The 26032-nt window shown below is 40.0% G+C and overlaps 1 protein-coding gene across 1 annotated transcript in view; it reads right to left on the bottom strand.

Moving 5' to 3' along the window:
* Positions 1 to 25743, bottom strand: part of Phm (Peptidylglycine-alpha-hydroxylating monooxygenase) — a 63390-nt gene extending 37647 nt beyond the window's left edge. The window contains exon 1 of the mRNA XM_083130754.1: positions 25561 to 25743. Within this exon, the coding sequence (XP_082986880.1) occupies positions 25561 to 25677 (117 nt within the window). The 5' untranslated portion in view covers positions 25678 to 25743. The remainder of the gene's footprint in view (positions 1 to 25560) is intronic.
* Positions 25744 to 26032: the final 289 nt, after the last annotated feature.

The raw sequence follows: 26032 nt of genomic DNA, 5'->3' as shown, positions 1-26032 counted from the left end.
ACTATACAAGTATGTGCTTTATAGGACCGCATATAGGTTAAATGTACAGTATGTACTACCGTATATCAACTTCTGGGTGAAGGATAGTGAATGTAACACGCTATGAAGCAGGATGTTCTAGGTTTGAACACTTATAAAGGGGCATTTAAACCCTTATCGAACAGGGAATTAAAAGTTGTAACTGGAATTTTGGGACAATCACAAGGGAATTTTAAGTCTGATCCAGGAACAGCACTGGAAAGAGGACAACATAAGTGAAAATGAAGGGGTCGCGGGTGGGCTGTGATTCTGAGAATGAAACCCATTTCGCTCAAATTTCAGAATTCAAAATGTTTGAAAATTTCAACTCGATCATTTCAGAATTGTGTGTCTGTTGTATTTTGTGCAACTGCGAATATTTTTTTAAAAAATATGTTACAAATTTTAGTTTCTGAACTCGCATTAATCCAACATGCCAGAAGTTTCGGTAGGGGGGGCTTCAACCCTAACCCCCCTATGCTTTGGGAGCAAATAGCTTACACCTACTATATTTCTTGCGTTGTTCTGGCACAAAGCAACAGCACAATTGCGCGTCATCTTACTGAAGTGTTACTGTTGTTGCAAAAAAAAAAAGGACATCCCCACTATCACAAAAGCTACAGAAAAGGAAACACAAGGCACTTTCAAGTTCCCTCGCACAAATGCAGATCCTATAACAAGCGGAAAGGTCAGTGACAGCGTCACCCCTGTCCCGTGATTGACGTCAGGGTTGGTTGGTTGTTCATTGGCGTGCCAAATATCTAAGGGCAATTAAAAAATTGAGATCGGAGAATCGTGTGATAGTATATATCGACGAGTCATGGGTCGACAACAATCTCACCTTTGGGAAATGCTGGCAAAGTGATTCAGTACAAGGAGTGTCAACCAACACCAGTTCCTCCAATAGGTTAATTTTAGTTCATGCTGGTTCAAGGCACGGCTTCATAAATGTAGCAAACTTGATTTTTAGGGCAGGAAAGGCAACCGGAGACTATCATGGACAGATGAATTCCATTAACTTTGAGAAATGGGCGAGGGAAAAACTTCTGCCGGCCCTCCCGAGGGCAAGTGTTTGTGTATTGGATAACGCTCCCTACCATAACATACAGGTGAATAAGCCTCCGACTAAATATTCTGTGAAGCAGGAGATGATAGACTGGTTAAGACTAAACGAAGTGCCATTTTCAGAAAGCATGAAAAAATTTGAATTATTCCAATTGATCGAAAAGTACAGGCCGCCAGATAAGATTTTTCGTGTGGACGAACTTTTGAAGACGAATGGCCATTCAGTGCTTCGGTTGCCTCCTTACATGTGCGAATTGAATGCCATTGAACTAGCGTGGGCTAAAATAAAACGACTTGTGAGGGAGAAAAATATAACAGGAGATTTGACGTTCTCAAGGTTGGAGGAAGTGACAAAGAGTGCTGTGGAATCTGTGACGCCAGCTGACTGGGAAGGATATGACAGGCATGTCATCACTGTCGAACAGGACTACTGGCAGAAAGATGGTCTGATGGAGGACACTGTGGATAGAATCGTTATTTCACTAGGTGGTATTGACAGTGATGAAGACGACAACAACAGTGACAGCGATTCATCTTCGGGATCGGAATTGGCACAAACCTTATCAGATAGTGACGATGACTGATGAAAGGTGAGTGGAAAGCATGTTATTGTACAAATACTTTAATCATCAAAATAAAATTCCTCCATTATTAGTATTGCTTTCACTTGTTGCTATGTAATATCTTCCATTCATTTGCAATGCGTTTTCGTACCATGCCTTTTTCATTTATGCCGCTGCCACCCTGAAAGGAAGACTAGCTGGCTGCACACGGCGACAACAGTTTCGCATTCCTCAGCCTTGCAGTCTTCTCAGCTCCCAACTGTAGAACATCCTCAAAGTTTGTTTTCTGTTGAATATATTTCCAATAATTTAATTATCCTTCGAATTAGAATTTATGCGTTATCACAAAAAATGCAAGTGTCCGGTTTTCTTTGTCCAGCAGTGTATATGACACTGTCTTTCCACCCCTGGAAATGATGCATTTGTTACAATCATGCAGTCGTAACCTTTTCCTTATGAAAGTAAAGATAGGTTGAAGAAACCTTCACCACTGTACTTCTCGTGAAATTCTGGCCTGATTTTATTCCAATCTGACTGCCACGCGGGAAACCCGTGGTGGATGATCTAAGGTCTAAATTGTTCCGGCTTTGTCCTCGCATAAATCAGGCTCAAATCAAATAGTACCCGAGGGGGTAAAGACGGCCGCAGCGTGGTGCTGATCACATCACCTTCAAGATGGCCGACATCGAAAATATGTGGGGCCCACATACCCTAAATGTGCCTTTATGGCACGGTGCTATATGCACAGAGAACTTTAACTTTATCTTTACCTATATACAGGGAGGTTATTGCAGCATGCCACCGCTTCAGCATCGGCCGCTTGCCGGCCCAGTCATGCAACAGGTGCCGGCAAATTGCGTAACAGATAGCCCGTAACAGAAACCGCTTGTTTTGTAATGTTTCCACTTTTCACAATTACAGTTACAATTACAATTGAAATAAGCACGTACCTTGTCGCACGGATGCAGGAAAAGGTGTCCTCCCAAATACAAATATTTCCGGCACCTTATTTCTGACATCTAATCTTAGATTAGACATCGCTACTTTATCCTCAGTTGACAGAAAGGGAAGACAGCATCCCGGCGCATAAAGCAAACCGAAAGCGTAAAATGATATTTAAAAGTAATAATAATGATGATCACTAACCTCCTGTGTTATAAGAGATGTTGAAAATGACTTCCTTCAACAGCAATACAACACGTTTCTTAGGTTCAAGAGATCCTGTCTATCGTAATCCCTGACCACTTTTCTGCAAGAATTCGTTTTCACGTAATTATCGTACATAAAAACTCTATGTTCAAGACTATATTTGTTTAACGACATAAGTAATGAATGAATAACAATTAACACACAATAAAGCACTAGCACACCAACTCAATAACACAGTATAAACAAAACGCGTACTGATAAACGCGAACAGAAGTGAACATGAATGAGCGTAGACTCACTGTCTGGTAGCCGACAGTGTTGCTAACCATTTTTCGGCAATGTCCCTACAGACGTAGTCAAAATGTCCCTACAACTGACCAAATGTCCCTACGCCAAGTAAAGTGACTAAAAAAATAACACCTCATGAGCATGCAAACAGAAGATAAAATATACACATTTACTTACCAAATCTTTCTGCTCGGTGCTTCCACAATTAATGAAGGAGCGAATTTACAATACAGGACCTCTCCCCGATTTTTTGTAATATTTCGCATACTCACTAATTGAGGCCTCCTAATCACGAATTTGAAGTTAAAATTTGGGGGGTCACGTGTAGAAATTGCAAAATAAGTGACATTGAGTGGTCCGCGATCGGCACGATTGCTTATTATTTACCGGAAGATTTTGTGTTTCCAATACTTAAAAAACGAAATATACATTCCTGATATTACTACGACCCCAAATTTTAACTATGTTTGCCTATCCTAACCTAACCTAACCGTACCTGAATGGTTCGTGGGGCTATCCGTCAATGGTTTGTTGGGCTACCCGTGCATGTTTTTTTCGAGCCCAAATTTTAACTATGTTTGCCTAACCTAACTTAACCTAAACTTACCGAGAATGGTCAGTGGGGCTATTCCTGAATGGTTTTGCGGTAATTGTGATTACGAACCGATAAAAAATATTATTTTCGTAGCACTTTAACGGCAAACGTTCATCATCGAAGGCCATTTTCGTATCCTGCAATTTTATGATTGATGTACTGTTGCCAAATTTACCTGTAATCAAATCAGTTCTTCTACATCGTGATTGTCGCTGTCACATGTAAGCACGTTCTTTGGGCAATATACTGAAATCCATAAGTTTATTAATTAGCCCACAGCCATCCTCCTGCACACTCCACCTAACAATCTGTACAACATTAACAACTTTTTTACTGTTCTCTTCCGCCATTCTTACACGATCCATGCTCTCCAAGTATGAAATCAACAGTGTGGCAACGCTGTAGACAGCGTAACTAATTTTAATTTGTTCATATCAACAAATATGGCTACCATACTTGTATACGGAGAATCATTGCGAGAATTGAAAAGCTTATTTTACAACTTCTACACGTTAATGAACATTTTTTCCCCCTCACCCCAACATGTTAACTTGAGATAAATCATCACGAATAATTATTTCGTGAGTATAAGACGTAGCATAGAAATTACAGAAGGGTCCGGTATTGTAAATTCTTGCCTTAATGAATAATAGGGGTGTGCTGGACAGAATTTTTTGGGTCGGGACGGGATCGGGACGGTAATTTTTTTAAATCCCGACATTCGGGACTGAAAAATTTGCAATTTCCCGACCAAGTCGGAAATTTCCCGAAGCACTGGAAATCTCGAATTTTACAAGTCATTTTCACTTTAAGTGATTGTTTTTGCATTTCTAGAATAAAAACTTACAACTTTCGATAAGTTCCAGAAACTTACAAGGCAGAAAACGTCGAGAATTAACGACTTTTTAAAGTAAAGAATCCAGCACACCCCTAATGAATAACGTTGAGTCGTTTACTGTTGATTATGTTATTTGAAGTCATACATGCTGCTGCTGTGAAGAGATAGATGTTGGTTGGTGATGCTGTATTTCCTGCATTCTTTAACAATTTTGGTCCCATTTTATTTCCCTTTTTTGTTTTTGTATTACTTAACATTGAAAATATTCTTTCCGTTTCCGCGTTAGAATGCGGCAATGTTAGCACTATTTTCGCGAGAGTGGAAATGTTTTCAAAAAGGAACTTGCCTTGAAAGTTTTTGGTAACCGATAACATGTTCCAAAATTCTGATGGAGATCTGTTAGTTAGTTCTTTTTTCTCCTCCTCGCTAAAGTATCCAGATAAACTAATTCATAAAATGTAATTTACCAAGATTGAAAAAAGTACCTACGTTTTCCCTCATTTGGCAAAATCTGTCCCTACGTTCCTACGCGGGCGAAATTTAGTGAAAAGTCCCTATGCGTAGGGACATGTCCCTACGGTTGGCATCACTGCCGACACGTGCAGTATGAAGCGCCATCTCGCGGCTGACAACTCACCCAACCCCCGATAAGCTGCAGGCGCTGTCGCGACAACTGAGAATAAAGTAGCGATGACTAATCTAAGATTAGACGTCAGAAATAAGGTGCCAGAAATATTTGTATTTGGGAGGACACCTTTTCCTGCATCCGTGCGACAAGGTACGTGCTTATTTCAATTGTAATTGTAACTGTAATTGTGAAAAGTGGAAACATTACAAAACAAGCGGTTTCTGTTACGGGCTATCTGTTACGCAATTTGCCGGCACCTGTTGCATGACTGGGCCGGCAAGCGGCCGATGCTGAAGCGGTGGCATGCTGCAATAACCTCCCTGTACTTATATTGCATTCGTTTCTGTACCCCTGAGTAACTACGTTTATTTTTTACATACGCGAACCCTATACTGTCAATGGCTGAGGGCCCCCTAAAGGTTTACTTGTTTCCGGACCCCCCGCACTGCGGGGTTTTGCGGCTTGTAGATCCGGCACTGTTGAAAAGCATGTACAGTATGTAAAACAACAGCTGGGTACAACACGCGCAAGAAGAATTTCCCCAAAAACCATCAGACAAGAAAAGACACAAAGAACACTTGAAAACAAAGTTGCTTGCAAATTCTCAAGAACCCCCAATCCGAGGCGTGTTTCACTTGCCGTTTCATAAAAGTGAAAACATCCCAGTTCAGAGAAGATATGAAGATTCATTTCCTCTAATCGACGACTGCAAGGAATTAAAATACTGGTGAAACTGTAGCATCACATGTGGAAAGGAGAACGTGTGAAAACAAGACTCAAGCAACTCCAGACGATGTTGTAACTTTCGCTTACCTCAATGTGCTTACGTACCAAATTTCACGGGAAATGGCATCTAGTGCAGTTTTGGGAAAATCCACAAATGAAGAAAGTTTTGTGCATCTGCTGCAGGTTCTTCTTTTTCACTGTGTATCTCAAGTTTGTTATTTTTTCCCGTTGTTTGCCACGCGACAATCAGAAAAGTGCAAGGGTTTTGGGCTCACTTTTCCCATTTTGTGCAAAACGTCAAGCTTGCTTGGCTGAAAACCGTTAAAACAAGAGGGGAAAGTTATTACCGAATGCCACAAGTCAGATATCAGAAACAAACATCTTACCATCCTGTGTCTAGATAAACTTGGAGCTGCATACAGTCACGGGCACTTCTGGCTTGTAAGAACTCGATTGACTTTCTATGAGATCATTACAACCCAGAAGTGTCCGTGACTGTATGTATAGTTCCGGACAAACTTAAAGAAATTGAGACGTTATCTTCCTCACAATCTTGAAGAGGCGTGTGGCATGGCCAACACGTGACCCTTCAATGTTGCCAATTCTTGGAAGGACACACACATGGACACGTAACATTGTCATCAGTGTTGGTAAACCTACTTTTTTAACAGTAACTGAGCTACTGTTACAGTTACTCATGGCCGTGTGCACGAACGAAGATCAAATTTTCAACTCGGATCGGGAAAGGATCACTGGAATATTCCATTGCACGAAGACGGTTCAACACTTGATCGCGATCTAGGAACATCAAAACGAGTTTATCTTCTGATCGGCCATTCGCGACCGTTTTGGTGTCTGATCCTGGTTCACGATACTGACGCTTCGACTGCAGGCAGTTGTTTTTTGAATATAAAAAGAGCGGAAAGTGATATCGAGGACGTGCAAACGTTAGAGATGTTGGATGTACAATGCTGATAATTCGAGAACTATGTAAACTAAAAACTGCCAAAATAATAATAATAATTTGTGGTTCTTTGGTGCAAAGTCGTAATGTTTATAAATACTGTACTTTCTATCCCAGAACACAAAACATATATACATGTCATATATTACGTGCAAGGTAAATTATAACACAGCAATGTTTACGATATTGCTACATGGTGTTGGATTGTATAAATTTACGAAAATACATGTTACTGGCTATTTACACGACACGACAATATAAATACATAAGAATTAAGAAATGAAAAATTCAAATACTTACCACAGTACAGTAATAATAGAAATAATAATAATATATCTTTATTTGAGCGGGCGATGTTCAGCATACGCTGTTCTCTCAAAATCGAATGCATTTGGTAAGGCATTAGTGTCCCGTAGAAGAAGGTTCCATGCTTTCTCCTTCTCCTTTTGTGTTGTGCCGTCAGTTCTTTTTTAATATTATTATTTTTTTACACTCCACTACATCCTTGTATATATTGACTAGGTTGATTAGTACATCTATCAAATTCATAGAAGTTTGCAGCCCGAATTATTTTCTTCTCCTAAATGTTGATACTTTAACACATCACATTACTCTATGGGGTTCTTGATTGTCATTTGTTTTAGCTAACCAATCAGGTATAGCCTTACAAATTAATCTCGGATCAGTTGAACGGAATCTCCTGAACGTCGTTTTTCGTTGGTGCAATGCAAATCTTTAAACCAAGTTCATTTAGAGTGGATTACAATTGATCTCGTTCATCTGAACTTCGAAATAATCGGCGTTGGTGCACGCGGCCATCAGTCATTTTAAAGTAACTCTGTTACAGTTACTGACAGTGTGCGAAATAAGGGGGGATGCTGGGGATTACCCCCCCCCACACACACACAAAACATTTTATCCCGACAAAAAAAAATATCCCTGCCAGTGAGTTAACAAATTTAGCTCTTTCCCCGTGTTACAAATTTTCAAGTTAATTAAAATGTCGTAAAGTAACTGTAAAAGTAAAACGATCCTTCTACTGTAAAAAGTACCAGTTACAGCTACTTTGCTTTCAAAGTAGCTAATTACAGAATTTCTCAAAAAGTAAATTTTACTTGTAAACGAGTAACTAGTTACTTACTTCCGAACACTGATTGCCACAAGAATCGTACAGATTGAGCGGAATAAAAGGTCCGATTTTTGTTAAGTTTCTCCCGTGATATAACCGCAATTCACTAACTGGGTACATACGTACATCAGAACACTGGCACATCCCCGGTTTATTGGTTTTCGGTTCTTAACCAACTTCTGATAAGGGTAATTTATATTTGCTATAATTAATTAGAATTTCAATGCGATGTCATTTCACAATAAAATTATCTTTGTAGCCACTATCGTACGAACAATTTATTTTCGAAGGGGGCTGGGGAATTGTAAAAGTGAATATCCAGGAGATGCGTTCTAAGTAGGGGCGGAATACACTACACATTATTTATACAATTTTTAATCTTAGTTCTAAAAGTTGTTGAAAAACAAAAATAGTAATAGGGGGTCATTTTAAGGAGAGTTTGGTTGATTTGCTTTATTTTACTTCGCTTTTCGTACCACCTTTGGCTAATTTACGAAGATGGGGATGAGCAATGACATGATGAAATTGATGAATGGACACCCACAAACATCCATGCCCTAACCAGGCCGGGATTCGAACCCGGGACCCCTGGCGTCGTAGTGCGATGTGTTAACCACTCCTCCACGGGGGCCGGCAAGAGAGTTTGCATTTACGAGTTTGTTTTTCCCCGAATTCTTTACTGCATTTAGAAAATTTTGATTTCTCAAAATTAACATATTGCATGTAGCCACATCAGCTCCATCTCTTCGTACGCCAGTGTTTGTAGCATTCGAAATTTCCGAAATAGCCAATGGAAATAGGTAGTTTCTAAAATTATCATCTTATCGACTTTATACGCACAAGATATATTTCCGTTTTTAATTGTTTATCGCTATAATGCCTATTGTCGTTGCCAGAACACGTAGACGTCTACTTTCAAAAATAAACGCAAACATGCGTTGGAACCAAGCAATTTGTTGAGGAAGAGCAAAATTTGTCATCTTCTCCGCTTATTTTCCGTGTGTGCATCACGGCAGAAAAATCCCACTTTCTCCGAAGTGCATTCGAGTGTTTTTCTGTGCACGCTTGGGGAAGCGACCCTGATTTCACGTGTCTGTGATTTAGCCTAAACAAAAAGTGCACAACGAAGCGATGAATCAATACGGAAACATGCCTAGCCTAACAGGCCAATTAATGATGCATTGCACATCACGATTTAGAGCGAGAAGACCGCATCCGTTCGAAAAGTGAAACAACTGAACTGTTCGTGGCTACGTGACATCACACATATTTGATTTTTGTGTTTTTGGATGGTTTTGCTCGAATTATTCAAGAGCAGTTTATTTGCAGGAAATAGCGATCAACGTGATTCAAGTATTCATTTAATGTCGCTCGTTTCTTAAGTTAAAGGCGCCAAGGACAATAATGGGTTAAATTTAAATGTATGAAATAACACGTTGACTCGAGAGGGTTCGACCAATGAGTGCGTGAGTGCATGGAGGGGAAACGCAGCTGAAGCTACCAGCTGTTCGCAGCTGCGTACACTGTTTTTTTCCATCCACTTGTTTTCTCCCCATCTCTACGGTTGTGCGTGGCGGTGCTCCAAAGATTCAAGGCACAGAGTGTAACTAGACTACGAAAAAATACTTGAAACAATCATGTGTAGAGTTCAAAAATATGAGAATGACAGACAAGAGTGATGTTTTTCTGAGGTAACCCGGTCACGGATATTTCCTATAACGGCTGGGGGTTCGACGTGATGACCACACGTCACCCCAATACCGGTTGAAGATATACACTTGTTTTTGTTTAGTCTATTTGGCACTCAAAGCTCAAACTAGTAGACTAGTGATAAAAGGATAGAAGGAATGACCTTGTTGTGAATTGCATCGGCCGCTGTTGTAATTATAATCGAAGATACCCAAAATATGGTCCACAGATCTGATAAAAAATCACATCACGGGAATCAATAAGGTGTAAAGGAGATGGACCAGAGCCTGAAACTCTTAAAGTTTTTACAAAGAGAGCAAAGAAGAAAATTGGTTATGACTCTGTGTACATCAATAACTAATGTGATAATTTCAGCTGTTAGGCAATGGCCATTTCAATCACCAATTGAAATTTCACTGACATTACCGTTCCATTGGCTCTATGGATGGTTGGATGACATAGTGGTAACGTTGTCGATTTATTAGCATGAGGTCTAGGGTTTGATACCCGGTGGAGGCACATAGTGGTTCGGATCCTACTTGACACTGTATGTTCAGTACCGAGTAGCCTTTCTGTGTATAAAATGGTCTTAAAACCAAACTCAAACAAACTAAGCACATTATTGATGTTCTGTCATGTTCCAGTTGTCAAAAAGAAACAAAGAAAACAGGACTTAAAAGTGAATGAATGAAGGACTATAGAGATCTTCAGGGCAGCGCTTGAAGTGAAAAACATCTGGGGTGGTGATTGGACGAGCCATGGGGTTAACTGGGGTGGGGGGAGTGCTCCTATGATGTAACACGATAATAACTAGACAGCTGGGAGGATGCTTTGCAAAAATCTTGCTAGCTGTGGGATAACATCTCATCCCATCCGCCCTCACTTCGAACCCTGCTTCAGGGCTCTTTCAGAAACAACATCAATTGTGTCGTCACTATTTTTTATGGCTAAGATGTTTGAAAGAACAACAAGGCTAATGCATACAACAAAGGGAGACTAGCTAATGCTGTTCCTCAGAAATTTGTTTTAGGGATAGTTCTTGAAGAAGCGGTTGCTGATGTTGACATAATGCACGTGGGTTTAGTCAAAAGTTATAATAGTTGGATCAGATGTAGATTTGCTGGTGCTGCAGTTGCACTGACCACGAAGTCCCGTCTCCTATAGTATCCAAAAACTCATTCACCGAGATGACCATAGATACGTTTCCAAGGGGCTTTTTTTTTAGGGAGAGTGGGGTTGGGAAAGACAAAAGCTGAAGAACTTGTTATCATCTGATAAAAAAGATCAGGCCGCCATCTTCAGTCAAGGAGGATGCTCTCAAGAAGAATTGATTACAAAAGGGAAAAAAGTATATTCTTGTCTTGTTTAGATTGAGTAAATACAAACATCTAGATGAAGTTCGTAACTTTAGTTTCGTAACTCAAACAAGCAAATCGTATTAGAAAGCTCATTCTGATTTGGATAAACTCCCTTCAAGTGCCTCAGCAGCATGTCAACATATTTTCAGAGCTCACTTACAAATGAAGACATGGTTTGGAAAAAAAAAACAACTTCAATATATGCTGATAGAAAAAACATAGCCAAGGTTTGAAACTAATGACAACCACCCAATCTGATGCTGCTGACGACGTTCTTCATCTAATATCATGTGGCTGCAGGACAATTTGTGGAGACTTCCGTGGTTGGCGGAGATCAGGATGTGCAAGCACTGCAATAGACTTTCTTGCCACAATTCTTTAGTGTTTTCTCAAGAAAATTAACTACATTTTTTCAACATTAGTTGTAAAATATCATACACCCCTCTAAATAGCGTACATACTATGTGTAGCTACATAAAATCAATAATATTTTCAAAGAGGACCAGATATATTACTCTCTGTCCCGGGAAACTCTGGAGCAAGAAAAACAAAAACAAGTCCTCTAAGCAAGTAGGACTCGAGAGGGTTCGACCAATAAGTGCATGAGTGCATGGAGGGAAAACGCAGCTGAAGCTACCAGCTGTTTGCAGCTGCGTGCATTGTTTTTTCAGTCCACTTGCTTTCTCCCCATCTCTATCGGTGTGTGAAGCGCTGCTCCAAAGATTCAAGGTACAGAGTACGAGGGTCACTGTTTATATTTTGAGCCTTGGCAACACTGATTGAAGTTAGGCGCGATTTGACGTTTGCACGGAATCGTCTGGCATTATTGACCATAACGTACTTCAAATGTTTTGTCAATAGCTTCATTTGTGTTGTTTATGTTGCCTTGGAGATTGCGCGACAACAATAAAATGGAATTAATTCGTGAACATTTTCGTGCGATGATTTTTTACGATTTTCGACGTGGATTATCAAGACAAGAGTGCATCGATCAACTTACTTCCACATTTGGCGATGAAGCCCCATCCTTTGCCACTGTGAAACGCTGGTATAACGAATTTAATCGTGGCCGCCATTCGCTCACCGACGAGATTCGCGAAGGTCGTCCAAAATCAGTTGCTGTTCAAGAAAACATTGATGCTGTGCAAAACCTAATACTGCAAGATCGTCATGTGACATACTGTGAGATTGAGGCAACCATAGGCATTAGTTCCACCAGCATATATAAAATATTACATGATCATTTAGCTGTGAGAAAGGTATGTTCTCGTTGGATCCCACACAATTTGACAAAAACTCAAAAAGACGCTCGCGTCAATTGGTGCAAACAAATGCTCAATAAATACAATCGTGGTGCTTCAAAAGACGTATATAAGATAGTAACAGGTGACGAATCATGGATATATGCATATGAGCTGGAACGTAAACAGCAGTCGACTGTATGGGTGTTTCAAGATGAACCCAATCCAACAAAAGTTGTTCGCGTTCGAAGCACATCGAAACAAATGGTTGCCTGTTTTTTTTTTGGGAAAACTGGTCATGTGGCAACTGTGCCTTTAGAGGAACGTAGAACGGTCAACTCTGAATGGTACACAACAATTTGTTTGCCAGAGGTCTTCGGTCAAATACGGAAAACAAACAAACGCCGTCGGATCATTCTTCATCAAGACAATGCCAGCTGCCACACATCTCGTCTAACAACCGACTTTATGAACAGTCAAAAAATCGAATTGATGGGTCATCCGCCGTACAGTCCTGATTTGGCACCCAATGACTTCTTCTTGTTCCCGAATGTCAAGAATAAATTGCGTGGACAACGATTTTCGTCGGCGGAAGACGCCGTTGATGCGTTCAAAAACCATATTATGGAGTTGTCTCAAGAAGATTGGAAAAACTGCTTTGACAAATAGTTCGAACGAATGCAAAAGTGTATTGACCATAAAGGAGAATACTTCGAAAAACAATAAAGCAATTTTTCAATGCCAAATTCTTGTTTTTTCATTGTTAGGCTCAAAATATAAATAGTGACCCTCGTATAACTAGACTACAAAAAAATACTTGAAACAATCATGTGTAGAGTTCAAAAATATGAGAATAACAGACAAGAGTGATATTTTTCTGAGGTAACGGATATCTCCTATAACGGCTGGGGGTTCGACGTGCTGACCACACGTCACCCCAATACCGGTAGGTCTATCAAGGGCTGTCGAGCCACGGGCTACAGTATTAACTAATGCAAATACTTGCATGCAGGTCATTGTAATATTTTCAAAAAAAGACAATTAAAATTGTATATTCTATCCATCTACAGCACATGTGCTACTTGAAAATGTTACAAAATATTAAAAATATTGTTTCAATGTAGCACATATGAACAAAAAAAAACATTAAAATGTGCGCATTTTTGCAGAACTTAGCGAGAGTAGGGGAGCGCACATAGCGAGTGAAAGCGCGTGCGCGGGTTCAAACTTTACTTGCTACTGGGCAAATTTTATTAGCAAGCTTGTCATCATTGGTATCAAATTTACATTTTTTTTTATTTTGTCTCAAAATTACTCAAAAACCATTGGGAATATTTAAAATGTTGGCACTGAGTTAGTGTTTGGTTTGAGTTAGTGTTTTAAGTCCACTTTATGCACAGTAAGGCTCATCGGGACTAGGGATGGCCAAACGGATCCGGATCCGGATCCAAAAGTTTCGGATCTGGATCCGGATCCGAGAGTTCCGGATCTGAAAGTTTCGGATCCGGAACCGGGTCCGAAAATTCCTAATTTTTTGGATCCGGATCCCAGAGTTTCGTATCTCAATCCCATTATAATATTACCACACCTTAAACGGTATTATGATCTTCGATTACACAGAAATTTTTCATTAGTTAGTCCTACAAGAATTTTTTTCAAGTGTTGTTCCTAAAATACTTTGCTACGCATCGGCTGACACACACGTGCACAAAAATAATCTTACTTGTGTAACATAAAATGTCAGAGGTGATTTTGTAAATGCCATTGAAACGAATATGTATTCATTCGAATGTATTGGAAATGGAAACACGCATAAATGTGAGACATTCCATTCCAGAATGAAACCTTTAACACATATAACAAAATAGAAATGTTCTACAAAAATTATGCAATTGTTCTACACTTACAGTTTTACAAATTAAAATAAAACATTATAATATATGCAGTGTTATATAATTACTAAGTGTAAGAGTAACAAGGGAGGTTATCTAAGTGTCCCCCTCCGATTTCCATGAAACTTGGCAGACGTATAGTGGGGACCAAAGGAAGAAATACGTGTTTCTTTTGTTTCAGCTAAAAAACGGTTTTAGGGGGCAAAACCCCCTCAAATGTCAAGATTAGGACAAATTGAAGTGAGGATATGACCCCTGTGTCCCTCCGATTTCCATGAAACTTGGCAGGTCTATAGTGGGGCGCAATGGAAGAAATACGTTTTTTTTTGTTTCAGCTAAAAAACAGTTTTAGGGGGCAAAACCCTCTCAAATGTCAAGATGAGGACAAATTGAAGTGAGGATCTGACCCCTGTGTCCCTCCGATTTCCATGAAACTTGGCAGGTGCATAGTGGGGCCCAATGGAAGAAATACGTGTATTTTTTGTTTCAACTAAAAAACTGTTTTAGGGGGCAATACCCCTCAAATGTCAAGATGAGGACAAATTGAAGTGAGGATCTGACCCCTGTGTCCCCCTCCGATTTCCATGATACTTGGCAGGTGTATAAACGGGACCAAATGAAGAAATACGTGTTTTTTTTGTTTCGGCTAAAAAACTGTTTTAGGGGGCAACCCCCCTCAAATGTCAATATGAGGACAAATTTAAGTGTGCATTTGACCTATGTGTCCCCCTCCGATTTACATGAAACTTGGCAGGTGTATAGTAGGGCCCATGGAAGAAATACGTGTTTTTTTTGTTTGCTAAAAAACGGTTTTACAGGGCAAAACTCACTCAATTGTCAAGATGAGGACAAATTGAAGTGAGCATCTGACCCCTGTGTCCCCCTCCGATTTCCATGAAACTTGGCAGGTCTATAGTGGGGCCCAATGGAAGAAATACGTTTTTTTTTGTTTCAGCTAAAAAACGGTTTTAGGGGGCAAAACCCCCTGAAATGTCAAGATGAGGAAAAATTGAAGTGGGGATCTGACCCCTGTGTTCCCTTCCGATTTCCATGAAACGTGTTAGGTGTATAGAGGGGCCCAAAGGAAGAAATACGTGTTTTTTTTTGTTTCGGCTAAAAAAACTGTTTTAGGGGGCAAAACCAGTCTCAAATATCAAGATGAGTACAAATTGACGTGTTGATCATCTGACCCCTGTGTCCCCCTCCGATTTCCATGGAATTAGACAGGTGTATAGAGAGGCCCTATGCCCCCTGTTTCTTCCTATGCCATATTTACGTGGTTTCGGGGTCAGATCCCCACTTCAATTTCTCCTCATCTTGACATTTGAAGGGGGGGCTCTATACACCTGCCAAGTTTCATGGAAATGGGAGGGGGAGACTTAGACCTCCCTTGTAAGTGTATTAATTAATTACAAATCGCGCACGCGCGTACAACACTATATATATGTGTGTGTGTATGTATGTATATTATATACATATGTATATTAGCAGGTAACACTATGTTATAAGCACATTCTTACTTTCCAAAGAAGCGCATGTGGGATGGCAAAACGGATCCGGATCCGAAAGTTCTGGATCCGGATCCGAAAGTTCTGGATCCGGATCCGAAAGTACCGGATCCGGATCCGAAAAATTTTAGGATCCGGATCCGGATCTGGCCATCCCTAATTCGGGACTGGACCTACAGTTTAAATTGGGATCCGAAGCACTATGTGGTCCACCGGGTATCGAACCCGGGACCATAAAATGTTGGCACTGAAACTGCAAAACGAACGTCCCGATATGTCCACTAGTTTCAGAGATATGGATGTTTTCCTAAAACACTGCATATTGAATGTTATGGGGGGCGTAGGAGGGGGAGGGGCGGGGACTTTTGGGAAAATACATCTCTTATGACGGTCTAACAATGCACCAAAATTCAGCTTTCCCCTAATTATTTCCGACAAAGATCCTTCGTTTACTGGCCTATATTGTGCATATCCTGTTATTGGAGTAATGGTTTCGAAGAGAGAGAGAGAGAGAGAAACAGAGAGTATGCACAAACACAAAGAGACAGACAATGGCGTACGCAGAGGGGGTTATTGGGGTGCAGCCCCTCCCGAAATATTGAGAAAATCAAATTTTTCAAATGAACGCAGTGAAGAACTCTGGAAAAACCAAAATGATAACTAAAACCCCGCCTTAAAATGACTCCCGATTACAATTTTTTGTCTTTGAACAACCTTTAAGACGAAGGTTAAACATGGTAATTATTAAATATTTTATAGTGTATCCCCTCCACCCAGAATGCAGCTATTTTAATATTTACCTTTACAATTCCAGCCCCCTCCGAAAAATTATCCTGCGTACGCCAGTGGAGATAGACATTATCCTTCGTTCAGTGTGTGTGTTTTCGTTACTATGCTTAGTAAAATATATTTGAAGTCAAAACTAATTGCTTATCTTTATTGTTATAACAAAAACTCGCCCTCTGAAAGTTTTTGGTGGTGGGATTTTTTACTACAAGATTTTTGTGGGAAAAGGTCTCCTATCCACCCCAAGGATTTATCACGCCATCTGCCAGCGGTTCCGGATTTGAGTCTTGGTATTTATTCTAAGAGTGTCCATAAATTTAATTTATTCATCCTTCATTCTCATCGTCGCTATTAGTCAAAAGTAGCAAAAAAAAACGACTGTAGTAAGATATATTCTCAAGTCAATCAGTGTCAAGAGACGCAAATAAATTCTATATCCAATGGCATTGTACAGTGGGATTCATAAGTGTTACCGTGCAAATTATCCACCACCATGTCCGTGCACTTTATTTGACCCAATAAGATCTTCAAGAATTAAAAGAAAACTCAAAACAAGTTGTTCACAACTTCTGCATCAGCATACATAAAAATCCATTGCTTAAAAACACATAGAATATAAGAGAAAACTTAATGAAAATAGTCATGGACAATTTGCACGATAATACTCATGGATCCCACTGTACATGCTAACCTACAAAATGATTTGTAACAATTCTATGCCAGCGAAGAATTAGGATACACTATTTCTCATGCACGCTTCATTTTCAGGACAATAGATCCCGGTATTCCTTGAATTTCCGTCTAGTAACAATAGCCAGAATTAACACAAAAGGCTATATTTCTCCGCTTACGCAATAATCTATTCACGTTTATCACACAGTATATAACGTCACTATGTCATGACACTAACGTGGAATTTATTGCAACCAAGGCAAGTTTCATGCTCACGGAATGCGGAATATGAGAATGCTTCATGCGATATTCTGCTAATCGTTTGCATGCTTTTTCAATCAGACCGCTTCGAAATATCTGCAAATGCAATTCTGCGGCGTTTCAAGATCCCATCAAAATCTGCTAAAGCTATCAACTCTATTTCAAGGTACTTTGAACTGGGAATGATGTGTTTCGCTGATCGTTAAACCGTCGGTTAATGGGATGGAGGGAATACTCCCAGCTTAAGTGTTGTCCACGAGACGAGACGAGTCTTGTCGTCTCGTCTCGAAAACAAAAAAACTTACTTGAAAAATGTAGACGAGACTTGGTAGTCTCGCTCGACTCGTATGTGAGTAAGTCTGCGTTGTTCTCGGTCAGACGGTTAGGTCCTCAGTTCAAAATACATGTCTCCAGTGGCTTGCCCAGGATTTTCGAAAGGGAGGGGTTACGTACACTTCCTCTGGTAGTCACTTCTCATTTTGCCATCTTTTCCTACCTTTGACATTTTTTTTAATACTGGGCGAAAGGGGGTTATGACCCCACCAACCCCCTCCTCTTGGGCACGCTACTGCATGTCTCGATTCGGTCTCGAATTAAGCTACATGTACAGCATGTCACAGATGAACTACAGCAGCGTGTATGGGTGGTTAACAATTTTTCAACATAACGTTTTTTTCTGTCTGACACCTCGTTTCGATGCTAAATACATCTTGAAAAACTTAATTTTATCCAAACATCCACATGCGTCGCATCAACTACATAGTATTAAAAAAATGCGACGTACATGAACAAAAATACAAAAACTTCTGGCCATGCAAAACAAAACAACACCGATCCACAGTTTTGGTAATGTGTTAATTGCAGGAAAAATACAAGTACCTTTTTAGTACCGTATTTATTTGAAATGTTGCAAATACAGAAAAAAAAAACACTTGTTCGCCTTGTGTGTTCGACTTGAGACCTCATCACCAAATGTTTCGGTATAGAATCCCGGCCTGGGCGTATTGTTCCTTGGTTGGTGAGCATCATTTATCTTCATCAAATTGGAAATGCAAACATTAAATCACCTCGCGAACTGCCACTACCAGCTCATAAAACGTGGCTTATTTTATAAAATCATTTTTAACGACTATTTCTTCTGAAGCACGTATAGTCGTGTGCTAATTTATCTTAGCACATTGAGGGAGCATTACACTCGGGCACGATCCAAACCCACAGATCAACAACGTATGCCGGCTGCAATTGTGAAATTTGTCCTATTTTCCTGTGCAATCGTGTATTGAAGAAGACAACAGGCACAAAGAACGGTTTGCTATGGAACTAAAAGAAGAAAAGCAAAGCAGGAAGTATTTTCTTTCCGAGTGAGGAAAATGTAGAACTCCTAAGATGGTATCAAGACGAGATGAAACAAGGGTTAGCAAAATCTCGGTCTCGCGTCGATTTGTAAACATCTGTCTCGTTCTCCTCTCGATCCCCTTCGGAATAAGGAAAAACTGCGTACTTCTTCCCTCTCTCTTTTATTTGTAACTCTTTTGCCTCTTTCTTCCCTTGTATCTTCTTTCTAGTTTTCGACCTTTTCTCTGTTTTAGTACCAATTCATTCCTGTTTACTTCCTCTCTTCTTGCCCATTTCATTTCCTACAGTTTTCCTTTCATTTTCTGTCAGTTTTTCTTTATTTTTGCTATCGATTATCTGTTATGAGCATATTTTTATATAAATTAATAAAATTGCTATTCTCTCTCTCTCTCTTTCTGCCCGTTTCCTTATAAATTTATCTTACATTTGTCTCTCGCTTTTCTATTTTCTCGTCTCCCTCCCCCCTCTCTCTCTCTCTCTCTCTCTCTCTCTCTCGCGTTTCGCTTCTCTTTCTCTCTTCTGAGTCTTCTCTGTCTGTCTTTCACTTCTCTGTTTCTTTCATTCTCTCTCTCGTGTTTTATTTCTACCCTTCTCCTTTTTCTGACTTCACTCTTTCTTTCTCCCTCTTGCTTTCCCATTTCTTTCTCCCTCTTGCTTTCCCATTTCTTTCTCTCTCTCTCTCTCTCTCTCTTTCTCCCCTCTGCGCGCGCGGGTGCGCGAGTGTTGTTTCGCTTCTTTATCTGTCTCTCACTTATGTTTTCCTTCTCTCTCTCTCTCTCTCTCTCTCTCTCTCTCTCTCTCTCTCTCTCTCTCCCTCTCTGTGAATTTTTCTCTTCCTTACTCTCATTCCCTACCGCTTGTTTCATCTATGTTTTTCCTATCTCCCTCAAAACACTTCTTTCTTAGTAAACATAATGCCAATATATCTAAGGATGGAAACTTGGAATATTTTATGCGAGCGCCCATGTAAGAACTACTCAAAATATTGTATTATGTTCATAAATGATGTGCATCCATGTAGTTACACACACACACATTTTTATTGTTAAAACAAAACGTTATTAGTTTTTATTCTCACCTACAAAATGGTGCCGGTACGAAGGAACAGAATATGCTCATATGATGTAACATTGTAATATAAATGTGCCGGTTTTCGACACATTAAAAAGAGCCTAAAATTATATATACAATCCCGGGTTCGATACCCGGTGGAGGCACATTGCACAGTGGTTCGGGTCTCACTTTAAAACTGTAGTTCCAGTCCCGATTAGCCTACATGTGCATAAAGTGGACTTATAACAGCAAATCAAACAATTCACATCAAGACAATTACAAAGGTTAGTTTTAGATCTAATTTGTGGTCAGATCAACTAATTGGGGCCGGTCCTTAAGAGCGAAATCCGAACCAATGTTCTGTGTACCTCCACCAGGAAACGAATTCAGGACTCTTTGATTATAAGGTGATAGTATTAGTAGACGTTCGTGGAGTAGTTCTAAGTTATTTGTATTAACAATGATTATAGAAATTGATAAGCTTGAAAATGTATTTCCTCAAGCGAAACTGTCACTGACATGGGAAATATTTATTCCGGATCCAATTTCCGGTGTCGATTTATTTAAGTATCTAGTAAATCTAGTCCCGTTTAATGTATTTGTGCAAAACTTTGAATTATTATTTCACTATCTGGAAAAGATTGTAATATATGCAATTTTTAGTCATCCCTCAATAACATTACACACCATGCCATCGTAGCTATACAAACATATGGAGGTCACTGAGGAAAATAACTTTACTTCACGTTTATTCTCTTCCTGACATATTGTTTAGATGCTACCAATCCTCAAAATTGGAATCTTATCCTGAAAATATGCAACCACGCGGTACAAGCTCAAAACTGCCACTTACTCATTTGTAAATACTATAAGACATATATATCTGAAAACCTAACATAGGAATGTAAATTGCCGCCCCCTGTGGCGGAGTGGTTAGCACATCGCGCTACGACGCCAGGGGTCCTGGGTTTGAATCCTGGCCTGGCATGGTAGGTAAAATTTTCAAATATTACACCAAAGACTGGAAGTCTCGGTCTCGTCTCGATTTTACAACGGCCTGTCTCGGTCTCGTCTCAGTAGGATCCTTTCTCTTCCTCCCTCATTGTTATTGGAACGTAAATTGCTCGAAGGATAATGCACCACACCACTATCACAAGTGTCATTGAACACAATGATATGTCGTATCACTGACCGTAACGACTTTATTTCTTCACATTACAACATTCTCAAATACGCGGGGTGTGCATAAAGTAACGACATCATTACAAATTGATGTATGCTTGTCGGGTACATGTAATTCGAATTCGATTATATCAGAGGTGGTCAGGATTAGACTAAATTCAAATCAAAAGTCTACTTAAAAAGTAATCGGTTCAGAACTAAGACTGACTGCCAAAAGTGGAGGGAAAACTTCATGAGGGAGTCTTTGCTCCAAGTGACAGGGGAGCTACTTTTGATTTTGATTAAGCGGACACTGCGGAGCTTCTTCTTTTCGTTATTTTATTTTATTTTTTTAATAGTTTTGTTTTGACACAATAATTGATTTGACATATTTTGGTCCGACATTAGTCTGGGAGTTATTAAGAACGAAATACATACTGGAAAGCTAGTACGGAATGAATGGTACCTCTATTCTTCATTCATTGTTGCTGGTTTATCAAGTGTTCCACGCTCAACCTCTAGAGCGCAATACGTGACGAGCCTTACTGGAAAACCCAACGATTCCTCAATTACTTTTTAAAATTTCTGTGTGGTTCTCATGGACAGAGCCTATCGAAGAACAACCTTCACACTCCATCAACGAAATAGACTATTCCCGTGACCTTGAAACGTGAGCGCCAAATAGGCATTTAACACCGTTTAGAGTGATTGCATGTGTCACAAACATTTCCAGGACTAAGGTCTAAGGACCCCTCTGAGGGGTAACGGGGGATAGGTCAAGAAGCAGTAGCGTCATCGTAGAGAAACAAATCTCTGTGGCAGCGATTATCCATACACCCCCAACACCCCCCTTCAAATTCCTCAGCACCCCCTACAATTTTTCACGAAGGCCCAATGTTTGCTAATTTTGGCTCGAAATTTGCTCTTACACCACTCTAAATTCCGACTTACACCCAAATGAAGAATTCTGGATAAACCTCTGGTGCCTGTCCACAGCCACAGAGATTTTAAGTGTAGTTTATGTGGAAATTGCAATTCCGTACAGTAGCAGGTCAGATAAACTGTACACAAAATTATAATTTTCCTTTTCCCTGATTTGTTCTTATGCTGTACGTTTCCATGACAACTACCCAGCCCTCCAGGTCCTCGGTACGCCCCTGTTTGCTTTTCAACATGCAACGGAATCACACGGTGAAGTAATACACAGATTCTTTCTAGTTTTCGACCTTTTCTGTGTTTTAGTACCTATTCATTCGTGTTTACTTTCTCTCTTCTTGCCCATTTCTTTTCCTACAGTTTCCCTTTCATTTTCTGTCAGTTTTTCTTTATTCTTTCTATCGATTATCTGCTATGAGCATATTTTTATATAAATTAATAAAATTACTATTCACTCTCTCTCTCTCTTTCTGCCCGTTTCCTTATAAATTTCTCTTACATTTGTCTCTCGCTTTTCTATTTTCTCGTCCCCCCTCTCTCTGTCGCGTTGGCTGTTTCATGAAGCTATTCCTTCATTCATACATTCGTTTCCATGCTCTAAACGACTTTGAACCTTGAGCATCTTGACTTTGTACTCATTGCGCACAAATTCAACAGACCTTGACATACGTGATAATCCTATTATCCTTAGCACGCAAAAATGCGTACTCACATTTGTATAAGCGTATTTATAGTAAAACCACGAGCAATTGACATATATTATGTTAATCTATCTATCTATATGTATAAAAATGGATGTATGTGTGTGGGCGTGGGTGTGTCTATATGTTTGTTCCGGCATAACTCTCGAACGCCTGGAGCAATTTCAACCAAACTTGGTACACGTATCACTTGCAATCTGGAAAGAATATTTTTTTGGGGTAAGACACCCCTGGCACCCCTAGGGGTGGGATGGGAAGGGGTGACATGTAAAAATAATCGAGATCGAACGATAATGAATTCCGCGCACACAGATATCCGTGACTCTATGCAATCCCGCACAACCATAGTGTTTCTCGGGTTTCTAACATTCAGGCTGTGTTTCAAAAACGACCGATATTAGCGTGGAATCCATAGTTTTCGTGACACTCCCAATGCGGTTCAACTTCAAGTTCTACGGCTATCGGCATGGGGTGAGAGGGGGTGAAAAATAAAATGCCACAAATGACCTAGATTAGTGTCGAATCTATGGTTTTCGGAGTCGCTAAGCTAATTGGTGGCATTGACGATCACATTTAAAATTAGTTACATTTTACACTATAGTTAGAATCCATTATTTTCCTGTCTAATACAAGATTGGGATAAATAAATACCCGAGCAACGCCGGGTAATCAGCTAGTAAGTTATAAATGAACACCGGGTTTTGCTTTTTTTTTGCGCCACTCCTGATGTAAATGGTATTTTTTGTGGCCAGACAACGAATTGATCCAGAGCTCGCACAACACATACTTTTGTTAAACCATTACAAGGAAAACGATCTCTACATAGCAATCTATCAGTCCAGAGCTGATTTCAAAGGACAGCAAGTAGTAGAATATGTTATTGTTCAGAAGTTATTCATTTGCCGTGAGTTTTATTTATAATTCATCTTTAGGCAGAATATTATAAATTAGTGGATGCAACCTCGTTGGTTTTTTTTATTATTTACACTGGAGTTCCGAAAAATCGAGATGGGCGAGAGAGACTATACCCCCCCCCCTCTCCCAAAAACAACCGTCGGACTGTACGAAATATGTTGGAGAAACCGAAAAGGACAAAAAGAAACAATAACAAAAACTACACTCTGTAAGAAATGTATGTTTTGAATATTGTATGTATATTGCTCAGTACAGTTGCTAGGAAAAAATAGTAAATAATATTGAACTTAAAGAAATGGTCAAGTGCAGTGGCGGCGATTGGGTTCCAAAACTAGGGGTGCAAGGCGCCAAAACTGGGGGCGGGGGGGCAAAGACAGTTTCCTTTCCCTCGTATATAAGGTTTAGCACAGTGCAGGGGCAAAAGTACCCCAACCCTTCTCTAATCGCCGCCACTGGTCAAGTGTCTTCCGCTTCATGACGTTGCATCCGTTTCTCTTTTTTTTTTATCTGAGCATATCACAAGAAAACTCGGATATTTTTTGCCTCGGATTATACCTAACAACGGATTATATCGAAACTTGAATGCACAGCTATTTTTTGCATCTGTCACAATACTTTAAGCAACAAACCGCTAAGGTTGAAAACAATTTTAAAATAAAAAAAATATTACTTCAAGCAGAACCTAAATGCATATGACAAGAGAAAAATATTAAGTGTTTCACAGGGATTAAAAATAGGAATATGGATAGAAAGGAGGAGAGAAAGCGAGAAAGACAAGTAGAGAAACAGGGAGGAAGAAATTAATAGAGAAACAGGCAAAGAAAGAGAAAGATAATCCAGGCCAAGAGAGAGAGAGAGAGAAAATGAAATTGGAAAAGAGTAAATTGGTCCTTTGTGAAATTTGGGGGGATGGTTAGGGGGTGTGTATTAATCACTGGGTTATAACGTATGTATACCTGGCCATAATTCAACGTGCAATTACGATTAGTATAAACAAAAAACTGATTAAATACACGAAATAATAATTGCAAGAAAATAGGAACTTCTCGATGGCGTGGTGGTAACGTCGTCGCCTTGTAATCAAAGGGTCCGGGTTCGATATCCAATGGAGGCACAGTGGTTCGGATCCCACTTTAAACTGTAGGTCCAGTCCCGGTTAATTAATTAATCTATCTGTGCACATGGGCGTTTGCAGGATTTTTCCAAGGAGGGGCAAGCTAGGCGATTTTTTCCAGGGAGGTAAAGGAGGAATATCTTTCCCAATAATAATGATGCCCCCTCAAAAACGGTGCTTCAGTCTAAAGTTGTTATATTCCTTCAACACCTTTACACTAATTAACATAAATTACTGTGACAGAAATGAAATTATGTGTGAAATATATACTTTTTAGGTGGACCATCATTTTCCAGGGGGGGAGCCGTACCCCCGTTCCGGACATCCATGTCTGTGCATAAAGTGGAATAAGAACACAGCTTCAAACAAATGCAAGAAAACACATCTTGCCCTATCCAGGATTCGTACCTATGTCCCCAAACCCGTACTATGTTACGTTAACTCTACCACGGAGGTCAACATAAACGACTTCTTAAAAACAGTATGTTTGGGGAAAAGCCTCACCCTATGGTAATTCGAAACTGACGATACTCGTTGAAAGAAAATTCGTGCACAAAGGTATATGTTGCAAGATCAACAAAACAGCAGTTGCAAATTGCCCACAATTGTAGAAATGCAGTAAGCTGACCTTCAGCACATTCATTTTCTCTGTAAGCAGGAAATGTTATCTTGCGAGATTATTAAACCCAGCGTGCGTTTACGTCACATATGAACAACAATTATATGCAACCGCGACATTTTGGGACTAGAACATGGAAATCGGTAACCTATACAACACTCTCACTGACGTCTGTCAAAATCTTACCACTTGCAGGCGGAGTAACAGGTGTTTGGCAGCACATATGTCAACAAGACATACCGACCGCCAGCAGCTGTGCATGTATCGAACAAGACATGTCATAAAATACTTTACAACAATGCACCTAGTAGTAAAGGAGGAGCATGCCTACTTACCGTCGTTGGTCTAACATTGGGCATCAGTAGCGAATACTTCTCCACCTTAAAGCCATACGTGATGTCCACAACGAAAGCAACAGATAGGTACAGAAGCAGACGAAAAGGACCCGCCATGTTGGATCGATAATGGCCAGGGAAAACCTCGCGCTTTCTCCTTTTCGCTGGCTCGAGACCGTCTGGTGCTGGTGATGGAAAATGACCGAGAGAAGCAGAAGTAACGGGCATGTGTGCGCATGCGCCCGGCAGGTTGACGTGCTCTCGCTCCTGACGTAATGGAGGTATACTAATCGAACCAACGGAGCGGCAAAAACTCTCAATTTCACTTTTTTTTTTCACAGTCGGATGTGGTCAGATGATTATTTCCTTCTTGTGTGATGTGAAGTGAATATATGTACAATGACATAAATAAAACACAAACGAACTCATTCTTCAGAGAGTAGACATAAAGTATAGTAAATAAAATCAAATC

This window comes from Lepisma saccharinum, chromosome 11 (genome assembly GCF_977018435.1).
Source record: "Lepisma saccharinum chromosome 11, izLepSacc3.1, whole genome shotgun sequence".
Classification (NCBI taxonomy): domain Eukaryota; kingdom Metazoa; phylum Arthropoda; class Insecta; order Zygentoma; family Lepismatidae; genus Lepisma; species Lepisma saccharinum.
Note: the sequence above shows the minus strand (reverse complement) of the source record. Positions and strands in the feature narration are given on the sequence as shown.